The sequence below is a fragment of the Opisthocomus hoazin genome, chromosome 1 (assembly GCF_030867145.1).
Source record: "Opisthocomus hoazin isolate bOpiHoa1 chromosome 1, bOpiHoa1.hap1, whole genome shotgun sequence".
Taxonomy (NCBI): domain Eukaryota; kingdom Metazoa; phylum Chordata; class Aves; order Opisthocomiformes; family Opisthocomidae; genus Opisthocomus; species Opisthocomus hoazin.
Window position 1 is genome coordinate 96422060 of NC_134414.1, and position 21311 is coordinate 96443370.

Genomic DNA, 21311 nt, shown 5'->3' on the forward strand with positions numbered 1-21311 from the left:
ATTTGAACTCACAGAAGACAGTTTAGGCAAGACAATCCTTAATGGTCTTTTCCAACCTTAATTATTCTATGCTTCTATGGTTTCTTAGTGACTCTCAAAGTGGGGTCTTTCCAGTAAGTGTATTCTGAGCAAGATTAAGTTATATACCACTTCCATTCTGTCACATCTGGAGATATAAACGCTGGCATAAAAAATTCTGTTCAGTTTTTTAGTGAAGTTCTGCATGTTTTCTGCATGTCTAGGGCATTTGAAGGTGTGTAGACTGTTACATTATGCTGCATTTACATATCTCACTCCTTGACAGAACTCAACTATCTATAGAGATGCAATACCTCTCCCTTCCCTCCTGCTCCACCAAATAGCATAGCGGCATGGTGAAAGGACAGTTTAAATATCGGAGTTTAACACCTTCAAGAAGTCTGTTCTCAAATTAACAAGCACAGTACAACACTCATGACCTTGTGATTTGAATCTGCCAAGGCTCAATACTAGGATAAGAAATAAAAGTGAAATTTTTAGATTTGAAATTAAATAATCTTTGCAGGATTATTTGGTACAACAATGATGCCATGCAGTAATTCATTCTGGAGTAGCCAACTTTTTCATCCAGCACAAAATAATAAGTTGCCGTTCCTTTCCATTTTTTTAATCCCCTTTGAAAAATCTTTCCTTTGTCAGGGTAGGCCATTTCTCAAAATAAAACAAATCAGAATAAGAAATATTGACAAAGTTTATTTGAAAATGTCAAAAGAACTCTATTTTCTACCTTTCTCTAGTCTGTCAGCCAAACCCCATCTGAATTCACAAATAGCTTCGCATCTTTCTTCCTTTGTTTTCTAAAATTAGATGTTCACTGAAACAAACATTGTCTTGGTCCAGGCAAAGTGACTTGTTTAAAAGCTTTGTGTACATCTGAGGAAGGAGGCATAGTGACAGTCTATATGGTCTTTTACTGGGAATTTTGTTCTTTGTGATCTTCTGTGTAACTGGAACTGTTATACTTCTGAATGAGAGCTAATGCACCCTGATCAGCATCTGGACAGTCTTTGCCTGTCTCTGTTTGCAAAGAAGCCTGTAGACATACCTTATATGACTAGTAGATATTTCCTCCTTCTACCAGCTCCAGTCTATCCCATCTGTAAAAAGTTCCACTCTCTACCAACAGAATTACAAATTTCATCATATTTTTATCATCATCCTTGAATAGTTCCAAGCAATTTATATACATGAACCCTCTAATTCACTTAGGATGCTTTTGTTAGAAAGATAAGAATTAGTTAGGAATCATTACTAAATATATAATTTCCCATGATAGTCCTGGATAGTCCTTTTTTTGTGTGTTTATAAAAAAATAGAGGATTTTCTTACTGCATCTTCAACATGGAGAAAGCTTGTGTTCTCTGCAAATTCTGAAGAACAGAAAGAAAGAATTAATATTTAAACTGAATTATTACCCCTATGCCTCCAAGAAGATCTAGCTTGAATCCAAGAAAGCCACAGAGATTACTGCAAAGCTGGCAAAGGAATCATTACCACAACTATGTTATCAGGCATCTGAGAAGAGGATGAGAATAAGTATTTACTTCATGAGGGCAAATATTCCCTCCAATATTCTCCCAAAGGGAATATATTTCAATATACCAATAAAGGGGATACATTCCAGAGAATTTTGCAGCATTATAGTGAATAAAAACTAATTATATCGTATTTAATCCAAAAGCATTTGTCTTGGATTCTGTCCAAGTCTCTCACATAATTACGCAACTTTCTTGCTGGTCTTTTGGCTAAGATCCAGTAGAACACCAGTTTAATATCTACTAAGTAGGTTAGAAGTATAAAAACTATATCCTGCACTAAGGATGTGGACTCAGTGGTCTCAAAGGTCTCTGCTGCAGCCACCATGTTTCCATGACTACCTTTTATACTAACAGTAAGTGTTTATCCCCTAACAACAGAAATAAAATCCTTTTTGAAAGGTATGGGTTGATTTTGCTTTTTTTTCCTCACAATTAGTCACTTTTTCCAGCTGACTAAGATCTAACCTTTCATCTCAACTCTCAAAGGAGCTACTCTGATATTCCTCTTCCCAGTTCACCAGACTTTTCTTGTGTGGTCATCACAAATGCATTTAGAGGTGGAAGGCAGGCAACATTTGACAGGACTCTCCTTGATAAAGTGAGCCAGAAATACAAGAAGCACATCGGTAACTGTTGTGATCAGTGAAAATTGTTCAATGACCCATGCATGAAAGACTGACTAAACCCCTTCTTTTTAGTCCACATAAATGCCCAAATTCCATTTACCTACTGTTCACTCATAATAAAAGACTCCAAGATGATACACTTTTGCATAGCAGTAGTAATATGGTCTGCCCTCGTACATTTGTCTCACAGCAATAAGAGCCTTAAATGGTTTTATATTTCATTACACTATTACAGCTGTTGAGCTGGGCAGTGGTAATGATGAAGGTGATTTTGCCAGCCTTCAACAGATGGCTTATTGCTGTGCAAAATGCTGCAGTGCTGTGAAGACAGTGGTTGAAATCCCAGACTAGGATGGGAGTTTTGCTATTAGCCTGGGCAATACTTCAGCAATTGGTTTCTCATCATGCTAGTTATCATAAAAGTGTATTAATTATGTTTTACTGGGCAGAAAAAGTAAAGCCAGCCATTTGTGTCAGAAAAATTGTTGTGCTATTTAACAGCACTGTAGAATACCTTAGATGGCCAATATGAAGGTAGCGTAGAAATACAAAATGTTATCCATAAAAGTAGAGGTGAAATGAATCATTTTTTGAAAGAAAACAGGTCAAAGTTTATCTAACTTGGACTCCCAGGTTTTCCCAATGGATTGCAGAAATAGGAAAAAAGTGAATCAATATATGAGGCACACACTGACTAGATAGCACAGAGATGAAAATTATTTCAGTTAGGGGTGGACACAAAAAGTTCTAACTTTGTGATGACTGTTTCAATTTCTTCACATCCCCATCTTCTAGCAATATTATACCTAAGCAGTAAGAAATCTTCAGACTATATCGTTAGGATCCAAATTCATCGCTATTATAATACCATTCACAGCTGTAGTTATGCTTTAAGGGTTTATTTTAAGACTCACATGCCTATTGGCTGATGAAACGTGGGATATGTTGAAATAATAGTACCTGGACCATTAAATAGCACATGGGTACCCATCCAAGAACATGCATCCTTTTCTAGATCATACGCAGAAAGATTTCATCTTGATTGTGGGTTAGTGACATGGCGTATCTTTATATGATTACCAAAGTAGTTACCAGCAGACATCTTTCTTCCACTTGTAATTCCTTCTCTAACACAATGAATTATATTACATTTCTTTTCGTTGATTTTTGTCTTTACTACTTTGCCTTTTTTTCGTTTTACCTGTGCCTTTCTTTCTAGAACAAAATCATCCAGAAAGCACTATGTTTGCTACAAGTCAATAGGGAAAAGAATGGGAAGTAAAAAGATATCTGGGATGCTATAACGGACAGTTAAGATATTCCTACTAGATGAAGGAAGGTTTCTGGAAAAAGAACGAAATTTTAGGTGTGTGATGAACAGGAGAGAAATTATTCTCTTCCCCCGTGAAGCTTATATCAAACACCCCCAGCCTATAAAGTTATGTAAATGCTTAATTTGAAGCATATGAGTCATCTCTTAGCTTACAGAGTGTTAAGCAGTTTCCTCATTGCAGAAATGTAGCCTAGACCAGAGTGATAACAAGGGTGCTTTTTGCTTAAGTTTAACTAGAAATTTGTTTAGAGCCCTTTCCAGTGTCTAGATGTTCAAGCTTTATTTATTCTTTTCCTAATAAGCTGAAAATAATATTGCCCTACAGATTATAAGGATTTAAACTTGACACCCTTTATATAAAAGCATTAATGAATCTTCCCCTTTCTTCACACTTCTTTATGTAGCCTGCCAAAACAAGTAACCTCTTCGAAGAACAGACAAAGAAATAGTGAATGCAGAAATGAACAATCACAAATGAAACTAGCAATACTTGTTATCACAGTAACATTTACTGGCCTCCACCAGATGGAGGATCCATTGCAATTTTAATCTGGTTTGTACAGTAATGATAGATCTACAGTATGCGACGCATCCTACAGTTCTATCACTGATGTGGTTCGGAAAGAGTAAGCTCTGCTAGAGAAGCAGTAAGGACAGTCTCATACAGCACTGTACAGTTATATTGGTTTCAGAACTTTAGCTACTGTATCTGCATATTGTTATACTGTGTGAGGTACCCAGGCCTACGCATTCACTCAGGGAGTCTTGATTGTGGAATCTCATTGACTTGCTGCCTGTGCAGTTTAAATAAACAAAACAGAAGATTGGAGGACAAATTTTTCTGAGCCCTGATGGCAGGTAAATTAGAATAGGAAGTGTCAGTAAGTGTCCCAAAGTCATAGAGAACACATGTAGCAAAGCTGGAACTGCATGTAATTGTCAAGGTCAGAAATTTTTGGTAAAAGTCTCACCCAGAACAAATGAGTTCCACAACATTTTGACAAAACAAACATCTTAGATTTATGGCAAGTCAGTAGAGATCCCCAAGCTTACAATGCCCTGAATATCAACCGTAATCTGGGGCCTTTCACACCCGATCAGCAAAGCTAGGAGTCTGGATTTCTTCTGGGCTACTATTGTCATGTCAGAAGCAGCCTTACTGTGCAGCATGACTGGTATTCCAGTGATCTTGCTGCATCCCTGGTCTTGAGACAGTCAACAGGGAGGCAGCCTAGAAGCTACAGCTTCAAGAAACTTGAGCTGGACTTCCAAGGTCCACGTTTCCAGGCAGAAAATCCTGTAAGAGTTTCCAAGATCGGTGATGTGAAGGTTGCTACCAGTAAAGCCTTGGGATCCTCAACTCCAAAAAAGTTAATCTCCTTAACAAAGAGATTAATAAAACTCCTTAATAAAACTCTCAGAACATAGGTGGGCCAAGGTCCAGCAGGGTGTCCAACCCTCCTCCTGCAGCACTCGAATTTAGAACCTGCAAGAACTGGGAGAGATCCCAGCATCTTGGCTTAATAGGCCAGCTTTTCTCTTGGGACTGTCCTGGACTAACAGCTCTGAGGTGCTAGTCTATTCAAATTAAATAAAATAACAGACAGAAAAAAATCCAAGAATACAGAATGGCAAATCTTTTTTATCAGAAAATCTGTCTCCTTGAAACCTCTGCTTTTCCATTCTACTGTCTAAACTATGGAAACTTCATTCTGTTGAACCCAGTGTACGCAGTCTATGAATCATTTATTTATGGTCAGTTCATAAATAAAACTGTAAAAAATTCTATGGAAGGTACATTTTTGTTCCTGTCTCACCAATCTAACAATTTGCCTTGTTAATTTTAAATAAGCTATTGGAACTTTTCATGTTCCCACTTAGTGAAAGGGTGAGCTCGTAGCTCTGCACTTTTTGTCTTTCTTGGTGAAAATCTGGGGGTTTGCAGCTCTTTACACTAACAACAGCTCATCTGCAATATCTCCCATGTCACCAAGATAAGTTTTTATTCATAAAACTGACATTTGAGTAACTAATAGCTTTTTAATATACACATCTCAGAAATTAATATTAAAAGCAGATTTTTTTCCTTCAAAATCTTCATTTACGCAGAAAATGTCATGTCAACCTTTTTCTTCTGCCTTTTCAATAAATGCTCTTTTCAAACTTACATTTCAGTTTCATTCTAATATGCAACATGCTAGTCATATTAGGAATGATTCATTTTATTCAGGATGGCAAACTGCTTCTCTTAGCTAGTTCTTATTTGTAATGCTGCTCTTAAACCTACAGGAGAAGAATCTTTCTCATGGATGAAGGAAAGTAGCTGCTGTCAGCCATTTCTCCCACATCTCTTTTGCAGTGGTTTGTTGGGTTTTTTTTCCCTTCCTGATCACTCCTCAGACAAAGTAATTTTATGATGTTTGATGGTCTCTTACTTTAGGGGCCTGGAAGATTCCAGCCTTCATAACTTTATGTGTGAAGACAGAGGTGCAAGATGTATCTCGATGTTAACAGGGTTCAGGCTGCCTGATCTGTGTGCTGGATGTCCAATCCTGGAGTTGTCTCCAGGCAAGGAGTTGCTGGTAATTGCAGGAGACCTCTCAGGATAAGGAGGAGGGGTTAGGGTGAGAAAGAGTCACCATGGAAACATGGGATAACAGGAGAGTTACGGGCTTGTGTTATGAGGAGGAAGAGCAATATCCTTCTCTTTTAGCTCAGCCTTTTACTGCAACCTGCTTTTTGACTACTGCAGCATCACTGACTAGGTGCAAGCAGCCCATGTCTAAGAGGATATCTTCTCATTACCATCATCCAGCTTCCCATATACACACCCTTGAAGAGGTCAGGTCCTAACAGCAACAATCTTTTCCTGCTTCCCAGCCACTCCTTCCACAGAATAATGACTTAAACATTAAGAACGGAAATAGCTTTTACAAGAATCCCTTATTGTAGTGTAAGGGGATACCATTCAGCAGGAAATTAAAAGTTACTACTGTTCCCATTGAGTTAGCTTTTCTCTCGCACTCATCAGGACAGGTATTAGTTTCAGAGACTGACTCAGAGGAAATAGAAAAGTTACAGGATCAGGCACCCCATGTCATCCTGTTACCTGCCTTGAACGCCAAGGAAACACTGCCAGCCATCATAGCCTTGAAAAAAATCCTCACTTCATCTTAAAATGGCCACCTAGAGTAGAAACAATTTTGCCTTTTCCCCTTCACCTTTTATTAGTTTCTGCTGCTTTATCATGCCTCTTAAATTCTCTCATTATTTAACACTTGTACTTTATAATCTCACACTACAAAGTGTTATAGGAGAATAATTTATCTAAAATAAAGTTTAATATACTTGTTATCTGAAATCTAATGCATTAAAAAACCCCCGCAAACTACTCTTGCCAAACTTTAGTCATGACTATCTCTGATTATCCTGAAACCTGGAGAAAATAAGATAGCAAGCGAGGTGGGTGGGGGCAAAGCATTCAACTGGATATGCTCACTTAGCTGCATTTTATCACAACAATGAATTTCCATCTTTTAACTGCTCAGATAAATGCACATGCATTTGTTAAAAAGCACATTGCTTAAGTTCTATCAGAAAGCTATTTTTTCTTGTCTGCTAGTGCTAATGAAGCTGATCTCTGGTATTGTTTCATATGTGCATCCTGTTAGAACACACAGATTAATTGCCTACAGAGGACCGCCATATGATCTTGCATTTTACTATTGGAATTGCTGTAGTTTACAGTCTGTCAACATTTTCATCACAAAATTAGGGCTGTTTTCAGTGACTTTGACTCTCGTATCTAGATGTTTGCCCTCCTGCTGTTGAATACTGTCAGGTACAGGATGCTGGGATAGAGGATCTTTGCTCTGATTCAGTATGGGTGCCTGTTAACTCTTTCCCACTTTCTGTGTTTGAAGATTAATGATCCCAAATAAACATTTAATTTATTTTTTTTTACTGTGAAAGAGAGAGGACTTTAAAGTAGTTTTTTTCCCACCACTATTCTCACTTCAGATAATCCATATGACTTAATTTAGATAAGTATGGATTTAAACTCCATTGTAAGTGTACACTATACGTTTAGGAAACTCAGTGGAATGTAGTCATGTAATACTGAACACCTAAGGCCATTCATTCTGGATTGTTTTATAAATAATACTCATTTTCATATGTCTGCAATTGTAACACATTTTTAAAGGGATACCATTTATATGCCAAAGGACTGAAACTAAACACTATACTAAGAACTTTCTAAAAATCCATCGTTGTTTTATTACTCTGTAGTTTGTAACAGCACTTACAAATTATTGCTTCAATAAAAATCAAAGCCTAGAGCTACAATGGTATTCTTTAGACCTGATGATGGGCTAGGTATTGCAAGGGTTAACACAGCCTCTTCTTCTTCCCCAGACCTGGATTATAATTCAGAGACACCAGTCTGCCACCTCCCTCCTTGCACAGTTTGTATCATAAATATTGCAAAATGAATATGTGTTTCTGTTCCTGAAACCAGCAGCTGTCGTACCTCTTATTTCTATTGTCACTTAAACTCTGCTTTTCGTCCTTGCTTTGAGACCTGCGAAAACTGTTCTAAAGCACAAACAACATTGTAGACAACATTCTGCGTTGCTGCACCTTGAATGCAGCAAGGTAAAAATTTCCTTCACTTAATTTTGTTTTTAAGATATGTCACAACTCCTGTGCCTCTCAGAACACTTAGAAAATTAAACCAAATATTACAGTATTGGTGGGTGTGCAGCAGGAGGAGGGTAGGTTGTATAAATTGATCAGGAAATTCATGATTATGCTACTAACGAGGAGTGATATCTTGCTTGCTGACCTCAGGTATTTGGCTTCAAATATAGGAGCCCTAAATATCTCAGTTTTGCTGGCAGAACCCTGTACAGTGCAACTATGGCAAGTACAACTAAAGAAGGCTGAAGGTGGACTAGAGAAACAAGGCTCACGTGGCTGCTGCAAGAAGATAAATCATTTAAGCCTTGCTGTTGTCCAGAATTTCCAGTACTCAAGAGCATCTCCTCTTGACAAATATGTGCAAGAAACCAAAATAATCTGACAATTAATTGTGCTTGAGAAGGAAGTTGTTTTAGAAGAGTCACATTTTACGATGCCCAGTACTGCAACTACTTCAAACACAGATGGGGGCGTCAGGCTCTGCTTCTTCCTCTTGTACCTGCAGCCCAGCCAGGCCATTCTCCTGTTAAAGAGTGATAGCCAACATAAATCCAGCCCTCAAGCAGGTGTTATTTAGGAGTATAAGAACAACCTTCCCACTCTTGGCCATGCAGTGCAAGAACAGCTACGATTTGCTGAGGGGATGGAGATCAAGGGACTTCACCCATCCCAAAATCAATGAGAGAAGGCAGGTTTCTGGGGCTGGGAGCAGTGGGCAGACCCTGCCGTGGAGCAGAAGCTCTCATGCAGAGTAAGGACCCCGGCAGTGAAGGTGCTGTGTGGCCCAGGAGTGCGCAACAGGAATCCTACCTTCAACCAGACCCATCATTTTTCCTGTGCGAATTCTAGTTATGACACAGGTCCTCTACTCCACTTGCATGCCTTCAGGTCAGAAAGCTGGGTACAGCATCAAGAAATCAAGCTTGCCCTCACTTCTGTACCTTTTTCCTTTAAAGTCAATTAGCACATATGCAGTGCTGGCTAGATTCTTCTTATTCCATTGCTGGCATTTGTGCTGCTGCCCTCGCTCAGCGTTGTTTATGAATATGCAATTCCATCGAAGTATATACTGAAAAAGCCTGTCTGCCTTTTGTGTGGAAAGGAAGCTGATCAATAGCCGTAGATTCCAGCATGCGTATGGTCCAGGAGTACAGCAAATTTGTCACAGAGAAGCAATTGAGTATCTCCAGTTGTGTCTTTGTGAATTAGAGGGTTTTGTTTTCGTGGATTTTGTTTCAGGGGTTTCTTTGGAAAGCAGAGGACTAAATCACACATGCAAAAGAATGAGAAAGACTACATGGTGTAACAACTGCAGTATAAAGCCAGAAAATCTAGTGTTGTTAGAAACAGCAGGAATCCATGTTTTTATGCAATAGAAATATTTGATGTGTTAGGACTTTTAAATTATATAAATAAATATTAGTCCATGTGATACTTCAACGGCAGACATCAGCTATTTCTGAGGATATGCCAAGAATTAGTATTTTCTCTGTCCATTGCAATATCTTCATAACACAAGAAGGGGACAGCATGATTTAAAGCAGAAAGATGTCTAAACTATACATATATCATCCTTTTTAATTCTTTTGTTTACTTAGAAAAGCCTGGTGTCAGTAAGCATGAAATACCTTCCTACCCTCAGAGTGTTCTTAATGGCTTTCCTGGCGAAAAATTAAGCAGAGAAGTGGTTTCACAGCATATTGAACTAAATTGAAATATTTTGATTCTTGTAATAGATGTGGTTTATTTCAATTGTATTTATCCTGTTGTCCCACATTTCTTCATGGGAATGGTAGTTTTCCACACCCACATGCTTGCCAAACTGTCCTGAGTTGCTTCCAAATGATGTTTTCCATCATAACGTGTGATCTGACAGAACTGGTTAGTTCATGAAAATCTTAGAACTGCTAATGTTTCCAGGGTGTGCCAAAGAGTAAAGATCACCAGAGGAAGATACAGTGTTTAATTTATTTGTTATCTGGAGTCTCAATTTCATTAATACCCACCTAGCAGATATAGGTGACACTGTGCCTTACTTTACAAAAGCTCTACTTTTATGAAAGATCTTTAATATGCAGCCCATCTCTACAGTATTTTTCAGAATACTTCCTTGCCCAAATAATTCCCTGCAACCTACTCATTCTGCAGTAGGCCTGCTTATGAAGAAAGAGCAAAGGGAGGAAAAGAGTAGTCAGGCTGATCAACAGAAAATAAAACCACAACTTATTATTTAAAATATGTGTGACTCGAAAGCTGAGAGTTTGCTATATGTACTGAAATTACATAATGATTGCACAGACACTACAATCCCTCTTTCCAAACAGTTAAAGAGCAGGTGTTACAAGACATTACAGTAAAACAGTTTCTGATGCTGTTCACTGAGTGCTATGTCTGAAGAAAGCAACTAGCTGAACAGTTAGGGGCTGAAATAGCTGCAAGAGGTTGAATAGCCTATAATTTGTATATAAATTGAATTGCCAAATCTGTTCCTTATGATTATTGATATTTTCATTTAAGTGTGATCTGACACATAAGATGTTTGCTGCAGCTCCCTGGAGTTAACCTCTTTGGAAAAATGTGCGTTACTTGTCATTAACTAGAATCCAAGACGTATTCTGCATTTCCCTTGTACAGAAAGCGTTGTGCGGTGCACCTGAGAGGAAAGCTGGGAGAAGGTACTGGGTCTACAGCTGGCTGCCATGATTTATGCGCAGGGTTTTTTGACATGGACCTGCACCCCCAAGAGATCAAAGCAAAATCGCTATATTATGTTCATAAAGAACAGGAATACAGGATTTTATAACAAAACCTCCATGGCAAAAGATTTGAATGTTTTCGTCTGCTGGGCCAACACTATTTAGGTTAAAAAAAAAAAAAAAAAAATCAGCTATCTCTCCAGTTTTCACAAGTAAAAGAAAATAAAGTGAAAAGGGAGCTGTGTTATTGTAAGTGTGCTGTATTAGAAAATTGTTGTCATCGCAGGCATGGGGGGACTGGAATTATCATTACGTTTAAGTAGCTCCTTAGCAAAAAAAGTCTAGTGATAGCTGCATTCTGATTCAGAGAAGCTGTCTAAGTCCCATTTTCACTCTGCTGCTGCTTTGCCTCTGGATTTTTTATGAGAATGAGGAAAATGTTGTGAGAGCTATAATGGCTTGAAACTGTCTTCCTTAATTAATAGATCATTCCAGCTTTGTAGTTTCTTGTGGCCCAGAGTCATCTACTGAACTCCAGGAGGTTACAGTTCTTTATATATTTCTTATTAAGAAATATTCTTTACCAGAGGCACACATTAAACTATATTTTTTTTTTCCCTAATCTAACCTCTCTGAAATATAGCAAGATAAAGAGGAAACTGCTCCTGCTTTTCCAGGAGTTTCCCAAAAACAGAGGAGGACTTTGCAAAGCTAAAGCCGCAAGAGGCCTTTCCGGTGGTCAGACTGCTGAGGTGCGGTGGCATCCCTGGGTGCCTGAGCTATCTGCCTCACTTTTGAGGCACAGAGAGAGACCATAAGGAGTATGGTCTCCCATATGGGAGTTCTAATGGGAGCCCTTATGAGACTCTTATGCAAAGGAAACTTCAGGCTGCTAGCTAAGCTTGTTTTCTTACCATGTAGCATCATTAAAATGCAAAGCCACAGCACCATAGTCAAAAGCAGTATGGTTGAAAAAGAATCCAGAAACAAAACACTCAAAATTATTAAGCTATGCATGGTGTGGACAGATTTAAAGCTCGCAAGTTATAAGTCTATAAGAGCAAAAAGCCACATGGTGTTTGACATTTAAAGCTACCACTTCTTTTTGTTTTTTCATTGGAGATATTTTGTTACCTAGGATATTTTCTTGTGACTTACGTCTAAAAACATCCAGGCTTTTAAAACAGAAATGATTTTTTGATCTGAAAATTTGAAATGTTTATTTTTTGACAGAGAGGACACAGGAAAAAAAGGGTTTGAGAAGTGCATTTCTCTAAAAAAAGAGCATGAGAAAAAAGGATCTTCTGGAATAAAAGTTAAGTGCAACTTGTGAAACTGTTGCAGGGACTTTTCATTTCTTTAGCAATTGTTGCTTGTGACAGTTGTTTCCCGCTCCAGCCTCTACTTCTGAAGAGGAAGGAAAGAAAAATTCTTGCCAAACAACAAATTTATCAGCCTGACATTACCATCTATCAAGACGAGAAGCCTGCTGTTAGGAAAATCAAGATTATTCGTTCAGGGGTTTTGTTACCTCTTGTGAAATGAAGGTTAGTTAAACAATATGTGTACCTGAGAGATGTTCTGGGCGTTTTGAGCCCAGAGTCCCATACATCACGTCTTTTTCTTCAGTCTGCTGTGGTGGTTGCTGCCTTCTGTCTCTGGCAGTCCTGCTGCTAAAGAACCCATTCAAAGCAGAAAGGGTTTGGTTTTCTTTTTCTTCACAAGCTACGAAGCGGTCCACCAAAAATTTTTATTACCTTTAGGTTAATCTTAGATCTTACCATATATGTTTCAGTATAGCACCTTATTAAGTGTAGAAGACTCAAATATCTCAGGGCTGATGGCAGCTAACATGTAAGAAATAACATACAGACATCTCCACTAAGTGTCTTGCTGTTGAACTGTAATTCAGCAGCTGGAAGCCTTGCAGGGTAAAGGGCTTTTTGTACAGTGGTGAATGACTATGAGTAGGCAAATGAGTTTAGCTCTATAATGAATGAGGGCTAGTTTCTAAGTAAAAAAACCCAAAACAAACAAACAACAACAAAACAAACAAACAAACAAAACAAGCAAAACAACCCTAAAGAACAGGAATTAGGCTTTTTAATTAGGCTTTTTTTTCCTATTAAAAAAATCAGGAATTCAAGGAAGCAATTTTGTAACCTCTCCAATAAATAGTGATATCTACAAATTCAGTGAAAATTCAAAAGCTAAAGTCACTGTCTGATCTTCAGATCAAACCTTCAGCTGATGGGTTTTTTTTGAGGAGTAATGGTTGTGTGTACTCTAAATTTACAATTTACGGCCTGAAGAACTCATTCAATATGTAATTTAGAGCCCGTCCAATCAACATTCTGCTCTGCAGCTTAGCAAAATATGGGCAGGTCTATTAATGAAGAGATATAGCTGTGTAATCGCATTCAGCCACTTTGTATGATGCTTGCATGGTAATATTTAGTGGAGTGACAATACCCAGCCCTTTCAAACGTACATCCACTGAATTCAAAGTAGAAGAAATTTGCACATTGTATCTTCACAAATTTACGGTGTTATGGGTTTGCATGGCAAAGTTTTGGCAGCAAGGGGGCTATAGGGGTGGCTTCTGTGAGAAGTTGTGAGAAGCTTCCCCCATGTCTGATAAAGCCAGTGCCAGCTAGCGCTAAGACAGACCCACCACTGCCCAAGGCCAAGCCAATCAGCGACGGTAGTAGATAGGTGATAACATATTTAAGAAGGGAAAGAAAAAACTGCAGTGAGACAGCAGTTGAGAGACAGGAGTGAGACGACGTGAGAGAAACAACTCTGCAGACACAAAGGTCAGTGGAGAAAGGAGGGGGAGGAAGTGCTCTAGACACCAGAGCAGAGAGCCTTCCTCTGCAGTTCGTGATGAAAGACCATGGTGAGGCAGGTTGTTCCCCTGCAGTTCATGGAGGTCCACGGTGGAGCAGATATCCATCTGCAGCCCCTGGAAGGGACCCCACACTGGAGCAGCTGGATGCCTGAAGGAGGCTGTGACCCCATGGGGAGCCCGCGCTGGAGCAGGCGCCTGCCAGGACCTGCGGACCTATGGAGAGAGGAGCCCACCTTGGAGCAGGTTTGCTGGCAGGGCTTGTGACCCCATGGGGGACCCACGCTGGAGCAGCCTGTTCCTGAAGGACTGCACCCCGTGGGAAGGACCCACGCTGGGGCCGTTTGTGAAGAGCTGCAGCCCATGGGAAGGATTCACGTTGGAGAAGTTTGTGGAGAAATGTCTCTCGTGAGAGGATCTTTCACGCTGGAGAAGGGGCGGAGTGTGAGGAGTCCTCCCCCTGAGGAGGAAGGAGCGGCAGAGACGGCGTGTGATGAACTGACCACAACCCCCATTTCCCGTCCCCCTGTGCCGCTCGGGGGGAGGGGGGAGAGAAATGGGAGTGAAGCTGAACCCGGGAAGAAGGGAGGGGTGGGGGGAAGGTGTATTAATATCTGGATTTATTTCTCACTATCCTGCTCTGACTTGATTGGTGATGAATTAAACTCCCTTTTCTCCCCAAGTTCAGTCTCTTTTGTCCGTGACAGTAACTGGCGAGTGATCTCCCCCTGTCCTTGTCTCGACCCTCGAGCCTTTCATCATATTTCCTCTCCCCTGTCCAGCTGAGGAGGGGAGTGACAGAGAGGTTTTGGTGGGCACCTGGCATTTGTCCAGGCCAAACCAAAACATATGGATGTAATACCTGATGCCTTGCCAACAACTTCACAACATACCACTCAGTGATGAGACTAGAATTTAGCAGTTCCCAGCATGCAGTTATATTTCAGAAAACGGCATTAATTAAGTTTTTGTTTAATTTAGCCTAACCTGCTATCTGAACTGTACAGCAAGACAGTTGCTATCTGGTAAGGGAGTGCAAGATATCAAGAAGTGAAAATATGTGTGTAAACTGGAGGGCAGTGTGGCAATAGGTGATGTTTTGTGCAGGCAAGGAAGGAATCAAGAGGAACCTCTGCAGTTCATGCTACCCTAAGGGAAGACCCACAGATCCCTGGAATACAATCATATGGTCAAAGCTCACAACAGAAAACTATATGGTACCTTATTTTTCTTTTTTTTTTTTTTTTTTGCCTTCCTTAATCATATTTACAAGAAGGCTTTCAAGAACTCTAGTAGGATATGATACTCCTCTGAAAACACGAGCAGCTTCTACCCACCTGCCTACTGGGCTTGGCAGATGACATTAGCAAAACAAGTGGGTCATTGACTTTGTGAGTGAATGTGAGGAACTGTCACCTATCCATCACACCTAGTAATTTAAGAGCTTTTACATTTTTCCACTTGGAAAGCTGATATTTTTTCAGTACTTTTTCTCTAACACAAATGGAAAGAACAGTATTTAATTTGTGTGTGAGAGATTTTGTTTGTGTCTGTTCTGCCCTTTTATAATTTCATTTTGAAGTGTTAACATTACAAATAAATGGCATACTTATAAGTGTGTAGGTAATGCCTGTGTTTAAGTTTTGTAAAAGGCTTACATTGTACAGTAAAAGAAAGTCCCTTATTTTTGAGTGCAATTAACAGTTTCACTCTTTTGGCCCTCTGTATTACTAGATGGTGATCATGGCTCTCAAACATTTCCCCTCCATAATATAATTTTGAGGATTCTTCTAAAAAGAGGGTGCAGAAGATGTCTGATATTTATCATTGCTTCTAACAAAAATGGTTGTCTTTGATGATTCTGTCAAATCAAAGGCTAGAATGAATGCCATCATAGTGTGTGCTAACTTGTATGACTCATGGTGCAACTGTAATTTAAGTTGCCCATACAAGATGACATTTCACCAACCACAAAGTATTCACTATTTTCTAATTACAACTAATAGGTTCCTAGCAGGCTGATGTTTTTTAATTAGAGCTTATACAGTAGGAATTGACTTTGATTTTTTTTTTTTTTCATTTTTAGAAGTTATACAGTGCCCTCTCCTGGACTTAGGCTCCCATAGCAGTAGTTTGAAAGGTGCCCCAAACGTTGCCAATTAGCAAATGAACTCAAAACCCCTGTTTTGCTCTGCTGAAAGGATTGCTGGTTTCAAGGAAGTACACTTTGTTGTGGTCCCTCCTTGCATTCTGTTTTACTTTAAAGCATACTATGAAACAAAAACTGTTCTCAATTTATATGGCAGACCTTTTGATTAATTTAGCTTGAACCCAGTTGGCTAGGGTTGACAGCACAACTTTATCACAGCGAGCATCAAGAACACAGTGCTACATATTCTAGTTTTTACAAAAATGAGCTCAATACAGTAAAAGCATATTCATCTTCAGAAATAAGGGTCATGGTGAAATACACAGCTAAACCTTACTTTTTAGGCATTCTCTTACACGTCTTTATTACATTATTTCACAATAAAAAATTATAATTACACTGAGAAGTAAAATTGTCATTTTTATCTTTATCCTTTCCTGAGGGTGTTATGTTATATTGTGGATTTTTTTGGGGGGAGGGGTGTTAATAAAAACCTTAACACTTTCAGTTTTACTAATTAATTCTAATCTAATGCTGGACTTTTCCAGCATCCATAAAAAAAGCAGTTTACTTAGGACCCAATTTCAGACAGAACGTTCTCAAGAACTTACAGCACCTCACAGCAAAGAGAACAGAGAGAGAGAGATATGAATTTCCTTAGCAGTTAGGGAAAAATTTGTATTTAAATTCCTTCAAAGATAGACTATAAAACTGTATTAATTCAACATTTGCAGGAAAAATTCAATTAACTGTGTAGAAAACATTACATATCCATTCATCGAACTTTTATTGTTTTTAAATCATTTCTCTAATATTCCACAGCACAGAAAATATAAGAGAAGAAAGAGTTGTGTAATGTTATCTGTGAGTGATTTCTACTAATTGGCTGACGTTATTTTATACATTCACTTAAACATGAAGCAAAGCATCTCTTCTATTTATTTACTTAAATTTTGCATGCTTTCTAAAAATCTGCAGCCTGCTTAAAAACAGACTGCTGACACAGAGCAGCCACTCTGTACCAAACTCAGTATCCTCTGACTGCTTGCTTCAAAGCTGCACTTCTAGGGAAAAATGAAGCCCATCCCACAGCATACACTCACTCACGTTAGGGCAGCTCTGGAGCAGAGATCAAGATGTGCTCGCAAAATACTCTGTCCACTCATAATATTGACCTTCAGTCAGCCGTTGCCCATTGCTTACATGCGCCTGCAGCTGTATCTCTGCTCCACCAACAAAGCTCCACTGCCCTCTGCAAAGAGTTGTGAGCTCTGGAGTAACAGACCTCCTCATTAATGGTCACGGTTGGTCATTAGCTGGTCACTGGATCTTTCCTGATGACCTGCTAATGAACTTCCCACTGGCTTATTGTGAAGGTTGGTCAAGGTAGACAGTATAGGTAGTTTATAGCTGAACATCCAGCATGCTAATGGCCTTTGCTCAGTGACTGTAGTCAACATAGTACTACTAAGAGGCATTGCATACTTCCTTATTTATTTCTCAGCTGCAAATATTTCATGCTGAATTTGAACTTTGGATTTTGTGTTTAAAAGCACAATTACTAGTTTTATTTAAGGAGGTAATTTCTTTAAGAATTTAGTGAGGATAAAAGCCTTAATCTTACAAACTCTTATTTTCTAACATTTTTTGCCCATAACAAATTAAGTTTATTTTTAAAAAATAAACCCATGTGTATTAATATTCACCTGTAAAAGGCTTAGAGGCATGCACAGTGCAAAAAACAGCTCTCAGTGGGTGCCTGGTAGCTGCAGGAGCCTGGGGCACTTCGATGGTTCAGCACCTGTGGTACCTAATAGCTGTGAATCATGGGTAAGTTGTACAGAAGCTACAGTCCCTCCAGCTGTGATCTTGCCAGATCTTAAAAGCTAAAAAGTTTCAACCAGGCATTGACTTGGTAAGAAAGCTCCAGAAAAAGCCCAAGAAGTGGCAGTGATGCATTAGGTAGCATTCTTCCCTCCAAGACTGGTAGATAATGCCACAGGGGTTACCCAGTTGTCACAGGAGCCTGCTTTTTCTTTAGATGTACAGGTACCTTCTGCTGTTTTCAAGAGTGATCAGAGTCCACCAATGCTGTGGTTGCTAAACATTTCACAGCCCTGAACATGTGCTAGACAGGATGACTGTGGCCAAGATATTTATAATCCTTTATGGTTTTCTATTTTCATTTTTACATGTTCATGTATTGTAATTACAATGCAAAACCGAAAAAAAAAAAAAAGTTACTTTATATCTGCTATGTAACTGCTATAAGAAACTGGGTTTGCATCTGTTAAAATGCCCTGGGCACAATCAGGAAATGTATCATGTTCCATTACAGGTTTTCATGCACTTGACCCACATTAAGTGGTATCCCAAAGCTCATCTCATTCCCCGCAAATGGCTTCAAAATTGCAAAAATCTTTCCCTCCAGTGCTTCTAAAAGGCACTTCTCGAGCTGCGCAGAAATTGAGGAGGTGGGTTTCCAGGGAGGTGTCCTGACCATTGCTCCCTGAGGTGTAGAAACAGAAGATGTGGTTGTCTTCAGAAGGAGAATTTTTGCCCTCTCGCTGAAGATTTGCAGCTTATATTTGGTAACTTTGCTCTAAACAAGAGAAGATTATCAAAATGTCTCATTAGTCAGAGATTTGATAGCATACCTTTTCATTACAAATGAGACCCTCCTCTCCATCCTAGTTTCACGCTGTGGGATGCTCCTGTCTCCTTAGCAGGCATTGCTAACAAAGGGTGTGGCACCAACCAAAAGCTCATGTAATGACTAAAGGCAACTCAGTTCCTCAACAGCTTGTGAGAGCAACGTAGCTGGCACTTGCTTTCATGTTGCGTACTTTGAGTACAAACATTTGATTCTGCACCTTTTATGGCATGGATGTGAGAGTTCAAGCCAGGCAGAGGAGCCAGATGCTTTTACAGAAAACCACAAATCATTTCAGATAAATAAGACATATTTAATAATTAATCTTCTTGTTATACAGCACCCTGCATTTGTTGCCATACTAAAAAGTAAATGAAGTGTTCAAATATTGTCATAAGTTTGAGAAGCACCAGGTCCTAACCCATGGCAGTGTATTTTTAAGGAATTTCATTGAACCCAGATGGACTGCTGATTGCATCTCAGTACAGAATGAAATAGAGTTAACAAAGCATCTTTTTTTTTTTTCTTTTTTCCAGGAGGTGTAGTCAGTCAGCTTAAATTCCTAAGATCAAAAAATTGAAGTGTAAATAAAATATGGGTTTAGTCTCAGGAGTAATAGAAACTCCATGAAAATACTCTCCTCAGGGGGAAAAAAAATCATTCCTTAAATCACAACACTACTTTAAATCACTGTCTAATTACCCACTAAAGAAATGCACACAGCAGTTTAGAAGGGTTGGTGCATATTGAGACAAATATCTTTACAGCAGTGAACAGGACATCTGTAAATACGTGGCTGTCCACAGTACAGCTAGTTTTTACCATTCTAATCAACACATAAAATGCATGCAAAGTACTATTTTGATCCCTGTTTCACAGAATCACAGAATCACAGAATCACAGAATCACAGAATAGTAGGGGTTGGAAGGGACCTCTGTGGGTCATCTAGTCCAAAACCCCTGCCAAAGCAGGGTCACCCACAGCAGGCTGCAGAGGACCTTCTCCAGGCGGGTCTTGAATATCTCCAGAGAACAAGACTCCACAACCTCCCTGGGCAGCCTGTTCCAGTGCTCCGTCACCCTCAGAGGGAAGAAATTCTTCCTCATGTTCAGACGGAACTTCCTGTGCTTCAGTTTGTGCCCATTGCCCCTTGTCCTCTCACTGGGCACCACTGAAAAGTGTCTGGCCCTGTCCTCCTGACGCCCATTTAGATATTTATAGGCATTTATAAGGTCCCCTCTCAGCCTTCTCTTCTTCAGGCTAAACAAGCACAGCTCCCTCAGTCTTTCCTCGTACGAGAGATGCTCCAGTCCCCTCATCATCCTCGTAGCCCTCCGCTGGACTCTCTCCAGTAGCTCCTCATCTTTCTTGAAGTGGGGAGCCCAGAACTGGACACAGTACTCCAAATGAGGCCTCACTAGGGTAGAGTAGAGGGGGAGGAGAACCTGCCTCGACCTGCTGGCCATAATCTTCTTAATGCATCCCAGGAGACCATTGACCATCTTGGCAGCCAGGGCACGCTGCTGGCTCATGGTTAACCTGTCATCCACCTTTCTACTGTCCGTCCCTTGGAAGTGATACCCTACAGGAATCTACCGACCTTTTTGCAGAAACCATTGCAAAGCTGAACTAGCACACATGGGACTGCATGTCTATTTAATGTAGCTTTTTTCTGTTTTCAGAGAAAACATGGAAATCTTTGGCTAAGCTAGTACTTTTGGAAAAAATAAAAGGTTTTTATTTCCTTACTAATCATAAAAAACTCAGTGAAATAATACAAAATTGAATCCTGTTCTCATGTAACATTTATTTTAATTTTTATTGTAATTATTTTCAAAAATAAATGGAACAACACTTGCAAAACAAGTAGATACTTTTGGACATACGCAACAGCAGCTGGAAACTGAGGGTCGCTACAGATACTTTTTTTTTTTTCAACAAGAGCAACTGATTCAAAAATGAAACTTTTTTTACAAATTTTGAAATAACGTATTTTCTCATATTCTTTGTAACAGGTGGTTCTGCTAATCTAACCTGCCGAGCATTCTTTGGGTATAGCGGAGATGTCAGTCCTTTAATCTACTGGATGAAAGGGGAGAAGTTTATTGAAGATTTGGATGATAGTCGAGTCTGGGAAAGTGACATCAGGTAAAAGAAAAAGCGGGGTTTTTTTCAGTTAATATCTTTTTTTGGTAGTTAGTGCAATAGCTGTTATCACAGACTAACTCAGGAATGCTTTGGGTCTGATCCCTGTTATTGGAACATATACATTCTTTATCTTTTCAACTCTAACAGTAGAGAACAGAAAAATACACGCCTTGGCCAGGTACGGTGTTAGAGAGCTGCAAAAGCAGAACAGCTGCCTGACAAGTACTGTGGTGTAACCAGCTAGAATTTGCATAGTGACTTTTTCAAACTGTGTTAATCTACTATAAGAACCATTAAGACAATTACTAAGGTGAAATAAAGAAAAATAAACACATCAAGGAAAACAGCTCAAAAGAAGTCTTTTAAAACATGGAGCCTTAAATAAATACTGAAGTCTAGTTTCTCTTTTGGAATGTTTTGATTTCTTTTCTCCAAGGAAAAAAATGAGCTTCCTGGGATGTTATCTGGCCTGTGAGAGCCAAGCATCCTGTTACATGGGCTGCTTATATCTGCTGACATATTTGTTTTAGAGAGGATCTGGCAATTCACGTCATGTGCTTTTACTGCTCCTAGAAGAGG

At 39.3% G+C, this 21311-nt stretch overlaps 1 protein-coding gene across 3 annotated transcripts in view; it reads left to right on the forward strand.

The window, feature by feature from the left end:
* IL1RAPL1 (interleukin 1 receptor accessory protein like 1) overlaps positions 1-21311 on the forward strand; it is an 808300-nt gene that overhangs the window by 749642 nt on the left and 37347 nt on the right. For all 3 annotated transcript variants that reach the window (XM_075429945.1, XM_075429954.1, XM_075429962.1), the window contains one exon: positions 20600-20732. In XM_075429945.1, the coding sequence (XP_075286060.1) occupies positions 20600-20732 (133 nt within the window). The remainder of the gene's footprint in view (positions 1-20599; positions 20733-21311) is intronic.